The 16,671-nt window shown below is 34.3% G+C and overlaps 1 protein-coding gene across 1 annotated transcript in view; it reads right to left on the reverse strand.

Annotated features, from left to right (window-relative positions):
- Positions 1-16,671, reverse strand: part of IFT74 (intraflagellar transport 74) — a 72,731-nt gene that overhangs the window by 10,854 nt on the left and 45,206 nt on the right. The window contains exons 13-15 of the mRNA XM_065879092.1: positions 6,348-6,401; positions 4,929-5,026; positions 4,303-4,429 (exon numbers count right to left, since the gene is read on the reverse strand). Of these exons, the coding sequence (XP_065735164.1) occupies positions 4,303-4,429; positions 4,929-5,026; positions 6,348-6,401 (279 nt within the window). The remainder of the gene's footprint in view (positions 1-4,302; positions 4,430-4,928; positions 5,027-6,347; positions 6,402-16,671) is intronic.

The following is a 16,671-nucleotide window of genomic DNA, read 5'->3' on the forward strand; positions in this document are numbered from 1 at the left end:
TAAATTTACTAAATATAAATTTAGTAAATTTACTAAATGTAAATTTTTATGGTATAATGGACATTTTAAATGACATGTTGTAGAGACTTTCCATTCTGCTCCTTTGAAAAGTGCTGATATATATTATAAATAAGCAATTAACTTTGCTAAACTAAATAAATCTCTAAACTTTTCTCCTTTGGAGTGGGTAGCATCTTAAACCTCTGTACTCAGTTCTTTCAACTTCTAGCTGCTGCTTTTTCCTAGGTCCCATAAAGCCTACTCAATGCATACACATTTCAGTAGTCAGATTAGGATTTGGTTAGAGTTTATACATAGAATTTTGGCACTCCTTCTTACCAGGATGTGTCTCTTATACAGGGCAGGCAATGAGTAAGTTGGTTTCTTCATGTAAGATTTAGCAAAATTTACTTGGACTTAATAAATTTAAGTTTTATTACCTATAAAGATTCTCTAATGGAAAAATCAATACAAAACTGCTAATTATTAAACCTTCCTCTTCTACCTATGAAATCAGAAAGATTAAAATATACCTGGAAGGTGACATTGTAATAAAAATGTCATGTTCAAGAATCGAGCAACTCTCTACTTATGAATATAACAAAAATCACATAGAGTATAAAATACCAAATAGTAAAAAAAAAAAAAAGCTTCAAAAGACACTGATTTAAGAAAGGAGGTTGTTACCAACCAAATTTGTCCTAAGTTAGTATAATTAAATGTGAACATTTCCTTCTGTCTCTTTAAAGAGTCTTAAGACTCAACCACATTGACTCTATGTTATTTTAAAAGATATATCAATATATGGACTGAAATGTTGAGAGGGTTTTGTTTTATTGGATTAATATTTCTACTAGGGGTGGAAATAGTTAAGTTGAGAATCAAAGTGCTGAATCAAAGTCACTGAAGCTTATGGTGTTTCAATGCTCTAAATAGGAAATGTACTTACTTTGTATATTTTGGCTGTTTGGTGAAAAGTTATATAAATCTAACTACAAGTTTAATTTAAAGATATATTAGGGAAATACATTTTTAAACTATATATACTGCTTTTTCTAGAGAAAAGGAGAAAATGGTTGGTTGGTACAGGGTAAAGTTTATCTTCCTTTAACCGCAGGACCCCATGAAAAGCTAAAAGCTTCTCCAAGAGAAGAGACAGGAAGAGGATGCAGACTAGTTCCTTCTGATATGCTATGAAGTTGCAAAGTTTACCAAGTAGTGTGTACATAGTAGCAAAATCTCAGAAGGAACCACTTTGACCTGGGGAAATGTTCCTGAAATATTCTGCCATCAGCGCATTTGTTTATTCCCTGGAGTTTCCTTTCCAAAAATATAAATAAAAACTATTGCTGACAGGTTCCTTGTCTCTTTACTCATGCAGTTTATCAGTGTATCTTAACCTTCTTTTTTTTCATTACTGTCCCCCTAAGGAGCCTTTTGTAGACTATTGTTTTCCCAGTCACCTCCCATGAATTTTTTATATTACAGATGTATATCTGTTTATGTACAGTGACCTTTTGGAGGGCCACTTTATAGTTAGTATCTAAAATTTTTTTTACCCTCCCCCCAAGAAGTAATTTTGCCCCCTTGGGAGTGATATTGCTCCATTAAGAAGCACAGAGTACACTAAGAAAATCAGGTGAGTTCCAATTTTAACTTCAAGGGTCAAATGGAGGCAGTTCACAAAAGGGGAATGTAAAATTCATTATCTCTGAAAGATGAACCAGAATATTATAAACCTCTTATGGTGATTTCCAGATAGAAAAAGTTTCTTGTTGGGGGTGGTATTAAGAGAGGAAAAACAATTTATATGCTTGGCTTAAATTAACACTTAAAAATAACTGACTAAATGAAATTAATTGTAGGGGGTCAGATAATTCAAACTTTAAAAGGGAAACTTTCAGTAAAATCCTTATCATAGTAACAAACCAGATTTTTATCTCCATTGAAGCCAGTTCTCATTCTTTTTTAATTCTACATCTCTGGAGAAGACTAGGTTTTTAAAAGAAATGTAAACACAAAGTATAAAAGTATGAAAGGAATACAAAGTCCTGATTATTGAATTCATTTCCTGGTATTGATATTTACCCTTTTAAAAAATGTATGTTTCTCGACAGCCATTATACAAAGGTAGCTTAAAGGAGGCAAAAACTTGTTGAATTAATATTGACCTTAGAAAATGAAAAATTTTAAACTATGGTCTAAAACACAAAACAGAAGTTTCTTAGATGAAATAATTAAACATAAAATTCTTCAGCTTATAGAAAAAAGAAAATAAAGATGTAAAAACACTCATAGTTGTATACATCCAAAATAATTGAAAATGGGATCTTGAAGAGATATTTGCACACTTATGTTCACTGCAGCAGGATTTCACAATAGCCTAGAGGTGGAAATAACCTAAATGTCCACCAACAAATGAACGAATAATGAAAATGTGGTGTGTACATACTACAGAATATTATTCAGCCTTAAAAATAAATCCTGTCACGTGTCACAACACAGATGAACCTTGAGGACATTATGATATGAACTAAACTGGTCACAAAAAAGCAAATATTGCCTGATCCCACTTATATGAGGTATCTAAAATAGTCAAACTTTTAGAAATACAAAGTAGAGTGTGGTTAGCAGGAGCTCAAGAGGAGGAAATGGGGAGCTGCTGGTTCAATGGTATAAGTTTCAATTTTGCAAGATGAATATGTTCTAGAGATCTGTTGCATTAACAATGTGTAGATAGTTAACACTACTATACTGTACACTTACAGATAGTTAGGATGGTAAATTTCGTGTGTTTTTTATCGCAATTAAAAAAATACTCATAGTTAAACCAACAGTAGGTATAAATCAAATTTAGAATGCTCCACTTACGTGGAATATAATTCAGATATACAAATAAAACTATGACAAACAAACTTTAAGCAAATCTGGGCAGGTAAAATAAATGTACAGAATGACAATTTTCCACCTATATCATCAATTTAAATTCAACTGCATATTAATAGCGTTCAATATGCATTTATGGATTCACAATCCTTTATATAAAACTCCTAGGCAGTTGTGTTTTAGAATGTAGAATTCTTTGAATTTTAGAAAAGTAATATAGTGTATATACTGATTATTATACAACTCCCATGACAGGGTCTGAGGCAGCACCCGACATCAAGTAGATCAATATACTCCTGCAGCAAAAAGTATGAACAGTCACACTAGGTAGGATAATTAAAAAGCCTCATGTCAGTTCAGGTCAGGTTAGGTTTGCTGTAAAGAGCTTTTTTAGATTTGGGGATTCCAGATAAAGGGATATTACGGAAACTATTCCATTTTGGGAATCTTTGAACATTTTTAAGTTAGCAAATAGCGTCTTCCTTCTCCATGATCTCACAAACTGCCAGAGTAATTTCCAGTAGATAAATATACATAGCTAATTCAAAGTCACCATACACCATCATAGTTAGAATCCACCACTTCAAAAAACCAAAGACACTATACAAATTTTGACTTGACTTTATCCTAGGCTCTTTAAGCTCAATTATATTTGTTTCTAATCCCTACCTGCACTATCCAAATGGCAGCCACTAGCCACATATGACTTTTGAGCACTGGAATGTGTCCAGTCCAAATTGAGATGGGCTGTAACTGTAAAATCTCATTGATCATTTTATATTGACTACATGTTGAAATGATAATATTTTGAATACACTGGGTTAAATATAATATATTATTAAAATTCACCTGTCTCTTTTTATTTTTTTAATGTGGCTACTAGGCAATTCAAAATATATATGTGGCTGGCATTACATTTCTTTTGGACAATGCTACTCTAGTCTCATGTTAGTCATAATGGCTGAAACTATAATTAAAACATTACCACCTCTAGGATACCTCTCTCCTAACTACCCAAGACCACAGTGGATATGAGCCCTGTGCACGTCCATTGCTCCTTATCCTTCTATCTTAACACTGTTTCATTACACTTCAATTGTTTGTCATTCCACCAGATTGCAAGTTTCTTGAGGAAACAGACTGGATTTTTTTTTTTTAATCCCTGTATACTCAAGTTACAGCAAAGGCATAAAGCAAATAATAAATGTTAAATGAGTGAGAATATCCCAATGAATTATTATTAAGTTGATATGAAAAGTCACAAAAAATTCTGAGCCTATGAATGACTGCAGCAATAGGCAGTCATAAATTATATCCTCAGTCTCTCAAAAAAAATCAAAGAGAATAACATTAGATTTTAAAAGTTCCAGTTTGTTACAGAAAAAAAGGATATTAAAATCTAGGTTGTTTCCTCACCTGAAGTCAGATTCCTAGCCGTACTTTGTGATTTCTGCATTTCAGTAGATTTAAAATTGAGATCATCCTGCATCATCTTCAGCTCTTGATTGGTGATAGAGGATATCTGTTTCATACGATTTATATTCTGTATTTGCAGAGACATAAAAGTGGAAAAAATTCCACTGATTTAACTTTCCAATAAAACTCTTGAAAATGCTGCTAAAGGACTGGATGTTTTGAAGGGGTATTCTTTTTTGAAATACATCATTCATTATATATATATTTTATAAAAGAATACAGTGAGATTCAAAGTGGTTTTCTCAATAAGGAGAGGTTAAATTAAAATTCAGAATTGTTTCTTTTACATTTGCTTTATTTTACTGTAGCAAAAATTCAACTATTCTATTTTAGGAACTGACTGGATTTTTAAAACACTTAGAATATTGAAAAGAGACCATGCATTTTTCCTCCTATGGTACCACACAATAGTAGCTGCTCAATAAATGTTTTTTGAGGAATCAAGATACTAATTAGGTATCCTGTACTCTTACATAATAGTGAACCACTGCAGTTTTTGAGTTGTATTTAGAAAGGTAATCACAGTAAAAATAATGAAGACACTAAGACAGGTACATGGTACTTACTCGACTACAGTGCTCTAAGAGTGCAACAATGTTGACTTCTATCTGTGCCTTCCTTTCCAGTTCCTGGTTCTTAGTTTCCTCAAAAGTCTCAATAAAGGCTGCCAATTGAAAAATATGATGAGATGCTACTGTTGATATAGCTAAACACTACATAAGCTCTGACTTGTAGGTGTGAAAAGTACTTTTTAGAAATTCAAGGCAAATTTTAAACTATCACTGTTTAATTTTTTATTAACCCAAGGGTAATTAAACTACTCAATAAGAACATTTCTACATACTTTCAGGCTTTTAAAGTTTGCTATGACCTTAATATAAATAAACTAAAAATTTATAAATTCAGGCTCAGAAGTAACAGTTGATAAAATGGAGATGAGAATAAATCCTATGTTTTTACACTAGGATCTCACTGATACACCTACAATTAACATCTATAATTAGCCACTAACTTTACTTTGGAAAATATTACTAACTACCTTTTTTACCTGCAAACTGAGTATTTTATAATGCCAAATTAGTCTCAACTAAGTAAGTTTAGTAATTTATTGTTACAAATAAATATTCTAAGAAATCCTCCCTTTTCTTCTCTAACATAGAACTAGTACATAATTTGCTCTTACTTACATTCTTAAAATATTTCTATGGATCTTCCAAAAATTAACTTAAAATAATTTTACTATTAGCATGAAACAACAAATTAATTCTGAGATAATTTTTGGTACTTGCTGAGATTTAAAAGAAATCTTGGGATATCGTTAAGTCAGAGTTGGTAATTACTGCTTTATAACATGTTTCTATGAAGGTAACAATTGGCCTCAGACCTATAAAAATGTCAGATTTTTAAAAAATAATAATTTAAAAAGGAAACCAGTAATCGTTAATATAGTCAATTTTGATAAACTTATGAATGTACAACATAAGTTTAAGTGAAGATCTATTTACAAAGTCAAATTCAGATTTTTAAAAAAAGTGAATAAGGAGGTACAATAGAAGGCTACTAAAGCTTCAGTTAGTAATAGAACCAAGAAACAAAATCAGAGGTGAGGGCTAATAAATAATGAGATAAGTACTATGAAAAGCTTAAAAAAAGGTGAAAGATATTAAAGGTGAAGCATGTGAAAGAGAACATTCAACAATCAATGAGTGGTCTATAGACTATACAGACTATAAATGTACATATTAGCTTTAGAATCTATCCCTAACATACAGTCATACACATACATACACATGTACAAAATCTTTCTAGAATTCTCTACCCATCTAAACTATGCTAGATATTTAGTAATACTTCAAGGCAAATGCTTTGAATGTCCACACTTCTGCACTATTATTAGTCATTATATCTTCTCAAAATGAGATCTCTGATTCAGTATAAATGAACAACTGAGAATATATTTTCACATCTATAAGATTATCACTTACTGTCCATATTTTCCTCCCTTTTTTTTAGCTCCTTGTACTTCTGATTCATTTCACCTATAAGAGATAAAAAATTTAACATTAGTTTCAAGAACTTAAGATATAGTACTCTAAATCAGAAATATCTCTTAGGTTCTCTATATGCCATTAGTCATTAAATATTCAGTATTTTCAATTAGGTGAAATTCATTTACATTGACTTACACGGTCTTTCAAAACAGCTATATATATATGCATGTTTGACTATTTGGAAAGAACAATCCCCTGACTGGAAAGGACTGAAAGACTCTCCAATGGTTCTCTATTTCACTTCCAACTTGGAGCTATTCAACCTACACATGCACACACTGGTGACGGGAAACATAAGCTCCCATGAAATTTCATTTCATCTCTGAATAGCTCATAACAGCAAACAAGATGGCAGGGTTACTTCCCTCAGAGAGCTTAAAGTCTAGAGATTTAACAATTAAAATGTACTAAGTGCTATCATATGAAAGTAAAGGGTGCTACAGCAGCACACAGTAAGGACAATTAATCTAGTTCAGGAATCCAGGAAATTTTCCTCTAAAGAATAATATTTAAGCTGCATTATAAGGAATGGATGAATAGGAGTTACTTGGTCAAAATATAGAAGGAGTTGAAAGTCAAAGCATTATAAGTACAGAAATATGAAAGTGAGGATGAATATGGTAGCACAGAAAACCGAAAGAGTTCTGAGGCAGAGAATGTGAAGTGAAAAAGTGGCACAAAGATGAGGCAGGTTATGAGAGACCTTATAAGACACATGTTATAAAAGTCTGGATTCTCTCCTAAGGGCAAAGATTACTGAAGAATTTTAAGCAGAGGAATAAAATTATCAACTTGCATTTCTGATCTGGAAAATAAAAGAGAAGTAAGAGTGGAGGCAATAAGACCAGTCAGGAGGTTTTCAAAGTAATCCAAATGAAAGAGGAAGACTGCCTGGTGGCAATTAGGATGTAAGGTAGAGGATTTTCATTTGAGACATTTAAGAGCCAGAGTGAGGTGAGGATTTTGGTGAGGGTCAGAGAGGGAGAAGTCAAGTATGACTCCCAGGTTTCTGGCTTGGGTAATCGAGGACATTGTGGTACTGAAAAATAAATTAAAAAAAAGAAAATTGAGGAAGAAACTGCCATGTTGCACTTAATATATGTAAAAGACATGATTAAAAGGGCAAAAATCCATGGCCCGTACAGATGGATGAAATTGGACACTTTAGCTGCATAAAGGGACCATTAGTAGAGGTGGATCATGATTATTTTAGAAAAACAGGATTTTCAGTGTAACAGAAATTGAGATTTGGAGGCCCAGGGCTATTTTCCTGAACTAGTGAGATGGCTGCAGTCCTGTGCTCCCAGGGCCCCAGGTAGAGAAAGCAGAATAAATTTGTGCTTGATCCAATCTGTACAGTTTCTTCATTAAAGTCAGTTAGATCTTAGCATTCTAGAGAAACAAAGGAAGCTTACTAAGACAATGCCCAGCAAAGATGGAGAGAATAAGAGATTCCTAAGGGTGTTCCTGGTAAGAAGCTGGCATTTAGAAGGACTTTAGGAAGAAGAGTTCTAAGAAAATGGGGGAGCCAATAGTTAGAGTCCAGAGGCTAAAACCCATTGGTCAGCCTGTGTTCTATATATCCTCCTATAAGCTCTACGGTTTTGCCAAGTACCGGCTAGAGCAGCAATAACATTAGGGAGTGGAGGTAGATAGTCAGAATACAGCCCCTAATTACATGGAGGCTATGGACTTCCACTTGTATACTTGCTTGGGTGGGAAGTGAGTTACAAGTACACAAAGGTGATGGCAAAGTCAGAGAACCAGGTCAGCAGACAGCTTTTCTGCTTTCTGGTCTGAAAACATTTTTCCCAAATTCACTGAGGACAATCCCTATACAGAGAAAACCTTGTCAAGGTCCCCACCACCAGTACTCATAGTAAAAAGCTGAACGCTACTGTACAAGGATAGTAAATACCCAGAGGTCATGAATTCCCAGCCAGTGAACACTCAGAACAAATGGGAAACATTTGGTTCACTCTAAGACTTTGGATGCATTAACAACCTTACTGATCAGTTCAGATGATCAACAATGGTCTCAGAGCATACTGATGCAGCATGATTAGTTGTAAGGGGAAGGGGAGAGATCTTTTTGTTTCACTAATAACAAAGTTTGTATATGATTAAGTTTTTTTGAAAAATACATTATAGACAGATTAAGATTAGCCCTATAATGATGTTACCATTCAGTAATTTATGGCAATAGTTTTTTGGATGGGAAGCAAAGGGAAAGAATATGAGCTTGCAGCATACATGATCTGGAATATCCTCACAGGAGGCTTACATGCTCGTAAATATTATATAACATATGTGAAGTATCAGAAAAGCTAGTATCTGCTGAATCTGCCATGGCCTAGGTTTCTAAAAAAGTCCTAGTTCCTTGTGTGGCTGTCTGAGAAGTTGTCCTCTTGGGAGATTGACCAGGCATTAAGGGATTAAGAAGAAGGCCTGCATCCTAGGCTTTACAGGCATTTAACTACCATCTTATCTTTCCTCTTCTAAACTTAAGAGAATTTCCTACACATGCTGTTTCCAGCTCCTCATCTTGCTATTAGACCTTACGACACTGCAATGAGGCTTCTCCTCCTGACATTCCAATGAAATTGTTCACAGTAAGATTATATGACTCCTTAATTATCAAATCCAAGGGGCAGTTTCAAGTTATCTTACTCTGTAATATTTGACACTATTGATACAACCCCTCTTCTTCCAATTTTTTTTCCGCTTATGTTTTTTGTTGCCTGGGGGTTGGGTTTTTCTGGTTTTTCTTACTCTCAGATCATTCCTTCTTTGTCTTCTCTTCGTAACTTTCCCTTTCTTCATTTAAATTCTGGATTCTGCTCTTCATTGACTTCTAATGCTACATTATATCCAAGGAAATCCCACTCATTCTTGTGGTTTAAAAACTCTTAAATTTGACCTTTTTCCTAATTTTCAGATTGTTTTATCCAATTGTTTACTACATATATTCATGTGGGCACGTTTCATGACATCCTAATACACAGCCTATCCATAATTAAATGCATCAGTCTTCCCCCTCAAAGTCTGTACCTCTCTGTATTGCCTATTATGTTTGAAAGCCCTTCACCATACACTTACCATCCAAGTCAGAAACCTGGGAGATTCCTCCCTCCTTCTCCCCTCAAATCCATGCTCCAAGTTGCCATTAGATTGAGCTGGAAGACATATCTGGTCAATGTCTCCCAGCTATACAGCTGGCCAGCTGGATTAGTTAGGACAGAGCTCCCATATATCTTAGCAAATTCCCAAGCTTCATAAAACCTCCTCCCATATCACTGTTGCTAAAAAGAGAAGAGATCAGGGCCCTAGTGAACTCCTCTATTTTGTGATTTCTCAGTTGGTGGATTAATATGAGCTTCTCATGAGAGGCAATGTACAGATGTGGGCAGTCCTAAAGTAGGGTAAAATATAGGGCTTGTTACCAAATCTATCCTTAGATTTAATATTATAGGAGAGGACAAGATCATAGACAGGGGAAGCTGATCAGTTATCATACTGGAGGTGCAAAGCAGGCCATAAAAAGGGTCTAATCATTTTAGAAAGATCAACAATGAAGAGACCAAAGGAAAGGGAAAAGGACACGTTCATAAAATGAGGGTTATTTTAGAGCTATCCTCAAACTCTGAGTATTTGATGTGATCATAGTTCTACATAATTTATTTCTTCCAAGTTTAGTGAGTACCTATTATGTGCCAGATACTATAATAGGTGCTGGGGATATCAAAATGAACAAGACAGTTGCCACTCTATCCTAGAAGGGTGTACAATCTGTTAGGTGAACAAAAGCAAAAAGTTACAATGCAACATAAGTACTGCAACTAGGCTATATATGAAGTACTATGATAACTAGATGGGTGAAAAGAGTTCAGGAGGCTTTTACATAGAAAGTATCACATCAGCAAGGCACTTTAACAGGTAACGGAGGAATTATAGAGATGAATAAGATATTTTCCTTCAAGAAATTTATGCTCTAGTAAGACAAGTACCCAAAAATTTCCACTATAAATTCAGGCCTCTTTCCCCTTACAAGAGGGAAAGAAGAAATGAGTACGGACTGTTACAAAAGACTTGGGATATTGTAGAAAGGACACTATTGCTTTTTGATACTCTCAGCTATAGCCAGCCAGTGGAGTAAGGGAACTAGGCTCTTCTTCCAGCACTAAAGGGCTGAGTACCACCATAAGCACCTTTCTCCTCACTTGTCAGTAAGGTCATCTGACTCTTTTACCTCTCTATCATAAAATGTTCTCTTGAATCAAGGCTTAACAGAGCAATCTTGGCTTTTATACTCTGAGAAGCAGTTCTGACCCTGGAGAAGGGTCCAATCACCATTTTCCAGAACAGGTAGCTACCCTAATCTTCTCATGATCAGTGTACAACAAGGCACAAGCTAGTGACTCCTCTGGCTGCAAGGCTCCCAAGTCAGCAGACCTACTGATTTTAGAGGTGAAAAAGTAGCAGATAGCAAATAAAATTAGAGAGGAGGGGCAAAAATAAACACCAAGGTACTTTTGCTGGAAGGTAGGATTCTTTCCTTTCTAGCACTTGGGGTCCTTCTGAGGCAAGCTAAATATCCCGGTACCTTCGAGCGTTCAGTACCTTCAAGTGTTCCTTATGTGGCATAGTTTCAGTCTTGTTATCATTCTGTTCATTCTACTCTTACTCCAGTTCTTCTTCATTCCTTTTAAAGTATGATGCCAAGAAACAGGATTCCAAGCAGACTATCACTTCTCATAGTCCATATATTCATCTTTTGTTAATGCAATCTAGGATTCCAGCTGTTCTGGAGGCTGTATCACATGAATTCACATTGAGCAGCTATCTAAACCCCCTCTAACATTTTCACATATTTTAGTAAGATACAGCACTTTCTCCTCCCCCATTCCTGCTTCAATTTTAATTAGTTTTGGAGTCCTACTAAACTTCATCTTTTTACATTCAGTCTCTCTCTCACCTACTTTTTGCACATCACTATAGCAGTAAGTGATAAACTAATATATCAAATATTGCTAAACTGGTATGCTAAAATGAGTACATATAAGTTTAATGTTTTAAACTAACTTTTAGCTTCAAGCTTCACCCAATTTATCAATTTTCATTCAACAAAATGTTTTAAATTTTGGCAGGAAAGTTTCTTTACAGCTATGCAGACAAGGTCTGATTATTCTATCTACGAGAGGCATTTAAAATATATACAATAAAAATTCTCTAAATATGTAAAAGTTAAATTATTGCCTAAAGCCTCACCATTTCTAAAGAAAATAAAAAGGACTATGAAGAAGTTTGTTTCAACAGAGTAATGTCCATAAAATCAGATGGTATAATGAGTAATCCTTGGCCTGTACACTAAACACAATGTAAGTTCTTAATTATTTCCTAAAGCAGTGGTTATCAAACTTTAGCATGCATCGGAATCATCAGGAGGGTTTGTTGAAACACAGTTTGCTAAGCCCTATTCCCAAGGTTTCATGTTTAGTAGGTCTGGGGTAGAGTCCAAGAAGTTTTATTTCTAACAAGTTTCAGATGGTGCTGAAGTGCCTGGTCTGAAGATAATACCACCATACAAATAAATAGTTTAACCAATCCCCAAATTGAACAATAAACAATGATTCATTCTTCTTCATTGTATGTATATTGAGAAGCTACAAAACAGCAATGTAAAGATGCCATTTGAAACTCAGATACCAGCTGATAAACTAAATATATTATCTTGTACATCCTGGGGAAAATACTTTCCAAATATGTTTTGGGAAAATCTCCAGGAAAGTTATTAAAGTTTCAGTTTATAAATTAATAGCATTACATATGGTCACCTTATCTTTGATAAAGGAGGCAAGAATATACAATGGAGAAAAGAAAGCCTCTTCAATAAGTGGTACTGGGCAAACTGGACAGTTATATGTAAAAGAATAAAATTAAGAACACTCCTTAACACCATACACAAAAATAAACTCAAAATGGATTAAAGACCTAAATATAAGGCCAGACACTATAAAACTCTTAGAGGAAAACATAGGCAGAACACTCTATGATATAGATCACAGCAAGATCCTTTCTGACTCACCTCCTAGAGAAATGGAAATAAAAACAAAAATATTTGCAAATGAAGCAACCGACAAAGGATTAAGCTCCAAAATTTAAGCAGCTTATGCAGCTCAATATCAAAAAAACAAACAACCCAATCCAAAAATGGGCAGAAGACCTAAATAGACATTTCTCCAAAGAAGATATACAGAATGCCAACAAACACATGAAAGAATGCTCAACATCATTAATCATTAGAGAAATGCAAATCAAAACTACAATGAGATATCATCTCACACCTGTCAGAATGGCCATCATCAAAAAATCTACAAACAATAAATGCTGGAGAGGGTGTGGAGAAAAGGGAACCCTCATACACTATTGGTGGGAATGTAAATTGATACAGCCACTATGGAGAACAGTATGGAGGTTCCTTAAAAAACTAAAAATAGAACTACCATATGACCCAGCAATCCCACTACTGGGCACATATACCCCGAGAAAACCATAATTCAAAAAGAGTCATGTACCAAAATGTTCATTGCAGCTCTATTTACAATAGCCAGGACATGGAAGCAACCTAAGTGTCCATCGACAGATGAATGGATGAAGAAGATGTGGCACATATATACAATGGAATATTACTCAGCCATAAAAAGAAACAAAATTGAGTTATTTGTAGTGAGGTGGATGGACCTAGAGTCTGTCATACAGAGTGAAGTAAGTCAGAAAGAGAAAAACAAATACCGTATGCTAATACATATATGGAATCTAAAAAATAAATAAATAAATCGTCACAAAGAACCTAGGGGCAAGATGGGAATAAAGATGCAGACCTACTAGAGAATGGACTTGAGGACACGGGGAGGGGGAAGGGTAAGCTGGGACAAAGTGAGAGAGTGGTAGTGTATGTATGGACATATATACACTACCAAATGTAAAATAGATAGCTAGTGGGAAGCAGTTGCATAACACAGGGAGATCAGCTCGATGCTTTGCGACCAGCTAGAAGGGTGAGATAGGGAGGGTGGGAGGGAGGGAGACGCAAGAGGGAAGAGATATGGGGATAAATGTATATGTATGAGTGATTCACTTTGTTATAAAGCAGAAACTAACACACCATTGTAAAGCAATTATACTCCAATAAAAATGTTAAAAAAAAGATTTCTAATCAGAAACAATATAAGTGAGAAGACAGTGGATCAACATCTCTAAAGTACTGAAAGATAAAATCTGTCAACCTTGACTATACCCAGCAAAAATATCCTTTGAAAATGAAGGCAAATAGGCATTCTCAGACATACAAAAGCTGAAAGCATTCATCACCAGCAGACCATAACTACAAGAAATGTTTAAAGTCCTTCAAGCAGAAAGAGAAAGATCTCAGATGGAAATCTGGAATCTACATTAAGGACTGAAGAACAGCAGAAATGGTAACTACATGGGTAAATAGTAAGATTTTGCTCCTTATTAGTAATCTTTTAAAAATATAATTGACTGTCAAAAATAATAGCTATGCAAAATGGATATCTCAGAAATAACTAAATTTCCTTGTCAATTGCATTATTATGAACTTTCATCAAATCTTTAACCGTGGTCATTTTTAAGTCTTTTGTCATTTACAGACAGTTCTGGGTGTACTCTGATGCTTTTGCAAAAATGTTCCTATAAAAGGGTTTCATCTTCAAGGAATTCATGGAAAAGACTCTGAGAAGTGCAGGTTTCTGGTAACTGACTGTACTGCTGAACTGAATGAATAAGCATTTTCAGAACCCTAATGGAAAACTGATGAATTCATAAAAGTGCTAACAAAAGATCAAGATGAAAAAAAAATTAATTACATGGGACTGATTGAACTGATGAGAATGATTATAATTTTCTGACTTTCTGTTTGAATTAAAAAAAAAATCCCACAAGGACTCAGAGGCAAAAAATATACAAACCAATTTTCACTGCAAAGTAAAGGAGCTGTTACAGTGGAGGATTACTGGACTGAATGTCAATATTATGACATAGTATGAGTGTGTTTTGTGTTCGGTAATTGCAATCATTGTTGCTTTTGTTGTGGTCATCCATATACAATGCTTGCTGTCAGTTTATTTATCTCTTGTAAAAATAAAATACAGTGTATGTGTGTGAAAAAAATAGCTATGTAGTTATTACCTTATAAAATATGTAAAAGGAAAATGTGTGATGACAATACCACAAAGACCAGGAAGGGAGAAGTAGAAGCATGTCATTGCTAAGGTTCTTATACTATACATAATGAGGTATAATATAACATGAAGGTAGACTGTGGTAAGTTAAAGATATACACAATATCCTAAAGCAACCACTAAAATAACAAAACAAAGAATTATAACTGAAAGACCAATAAAGAAGATAAAATGGAATCATTAAAAATAATTAATCCAAGTCAGACAAAGAAGAATGAATAAATAAACTGTGGTTTATCTTCACAGTGGAATACTACTCAGCAATGAACAGGAGCTAACTGGTGACATGTGAAAATATATGGATAAATCTTAAAATAATTATGCTGAGTGAAGGACCAGAGAAAAATGTGTACATAGTTATGATTCTGTTTATATAAAATTCTAGAAAATGTAAATTAATCAACAGTGACAGAAACAAGATCATTGGTTACTTGAGGATGGGAGAGTGAAGCAGGTAGGAGTGGGAGGGAGAGGCTGCAAAAGGGTATTAGGAGATTTGGGGGATCGCTGGGTATGTTTACTCTCTTGATTGTGGTAATGGTTTCACAGGTGGATGCATATGTCAAAACTTATCAAATTATGTACTTTAAATATGTTTACTGTATTGTATGTCAATTAAACCTTTGTAAAGCTGTTCTAAAAAAACTAAAAAAAATTAATAGCATTGATAATAACAGCTAATAACATTTATGTGCAATTTTTAAATTGCATGCTATTCTGAGTCATACACACACACACACACACATACACACACGCTCCATTCATCTAACCTTCACAGTAACCCTAAAAGGAAGGTAGGTACTGTTATTATCTCCACTTTAAAGATGAGGAAACTAAGGTACAGCAAGGTCAAGTAGCACGTCTGAGATCAGCCAGTAAAACAGCACAGCTCAGATTTGAATCCTGGCATTCGGGTTGCAGAACCCGTGCCCTAAAACAAAACTATTCTGTCTTTATAAATTCTATTTTACCTGACATAATCAGAGAATAAAAACTTCTAACCTGGGCCTTGGAACTATGAGTAGGAAGAAGTATCCTACAGACAAACCAAAGAAAAGGGTTGTATTTTATGTTTTTACTACTCTTGAAAGCAGCATATAAATTATAGAGTAAATTGCAATTAATTCATTTGAAGTTTAGGACAGTAATCCAATGATACTGTAGCATTTTATGCATACTTCTATTATGATACATATTTATCACATTGTAGCTGTTAGATATTTAGATGTCTGTGATATGCTGTATTGATAAGCACATGATATTCCGTTTTACCAATCTTTGGGAAGATACTGTACTCTAAAATTGAAGGAATAATTTGTAGTGAGCAATAATGCCCAAAAATCCTTCCTGGGGAGAAATGTGACTGTACTTTGTAAACTGTGTTCCTTAAGCCTTGTCTGAGCATGCAGATGTCCAGAAAATTAGCTCCACCTCGTGGATCATGGTAGTACTACAAATTCAGGCCTTTGAGAACAGTGAAGTGTCAGAGAAGTAATTAGCACTTGTGAGGAAGCACTTTCACATACTGCTGCTGGATGTATAAACTGGTACAACCATTTCTGGAAAGAAATTTTCAAAAATAATCAAAATTGTATACATAAGTAACTTTCTATTCAAAATTTCACTTCTAGGAATTTAGCCTATAGAAATATACAAATTAACAAACATATACTTATCAAGGTTATTTACTGCAGCATTGTTCTTGGTAGTGAAAAATTAGAAACAACCTAATGTCAATGTGGATACAGCTAATACTATTTAACAAGAATATCAACATGACTACAGCTAATAGTTTTTGTAAGTACTTAAATATGTGCCAGGGACCATTCTTAGTCTGACATTGGCTACTATGCTATACTTCTTAGAATGAAGTATATACATCCTCATATGGAAGAATGTTCATTATATACAGTTAAATGAAAAGACTCAAGCTCAGAAGAACTGTATCACTCAATTAAATGCATATACATTAAATATATATATATATATGCCGTGTA

The sequence above is a fragment of the Phocoena phocoena genome, chromosome 6, assembly GCF_963924675.1.
Source record: "Phocoena phocoena chromosome 6, mPhoPho1.1, whole genome shotgun sequence".
Taxonomy (NCBI): domain Eukaryota; kingdom Metazoa; phylum Chordata; class Mammalia; order Artiodactyla; family Phocoenidae; genus Phocoena; species Phocoena phocoena.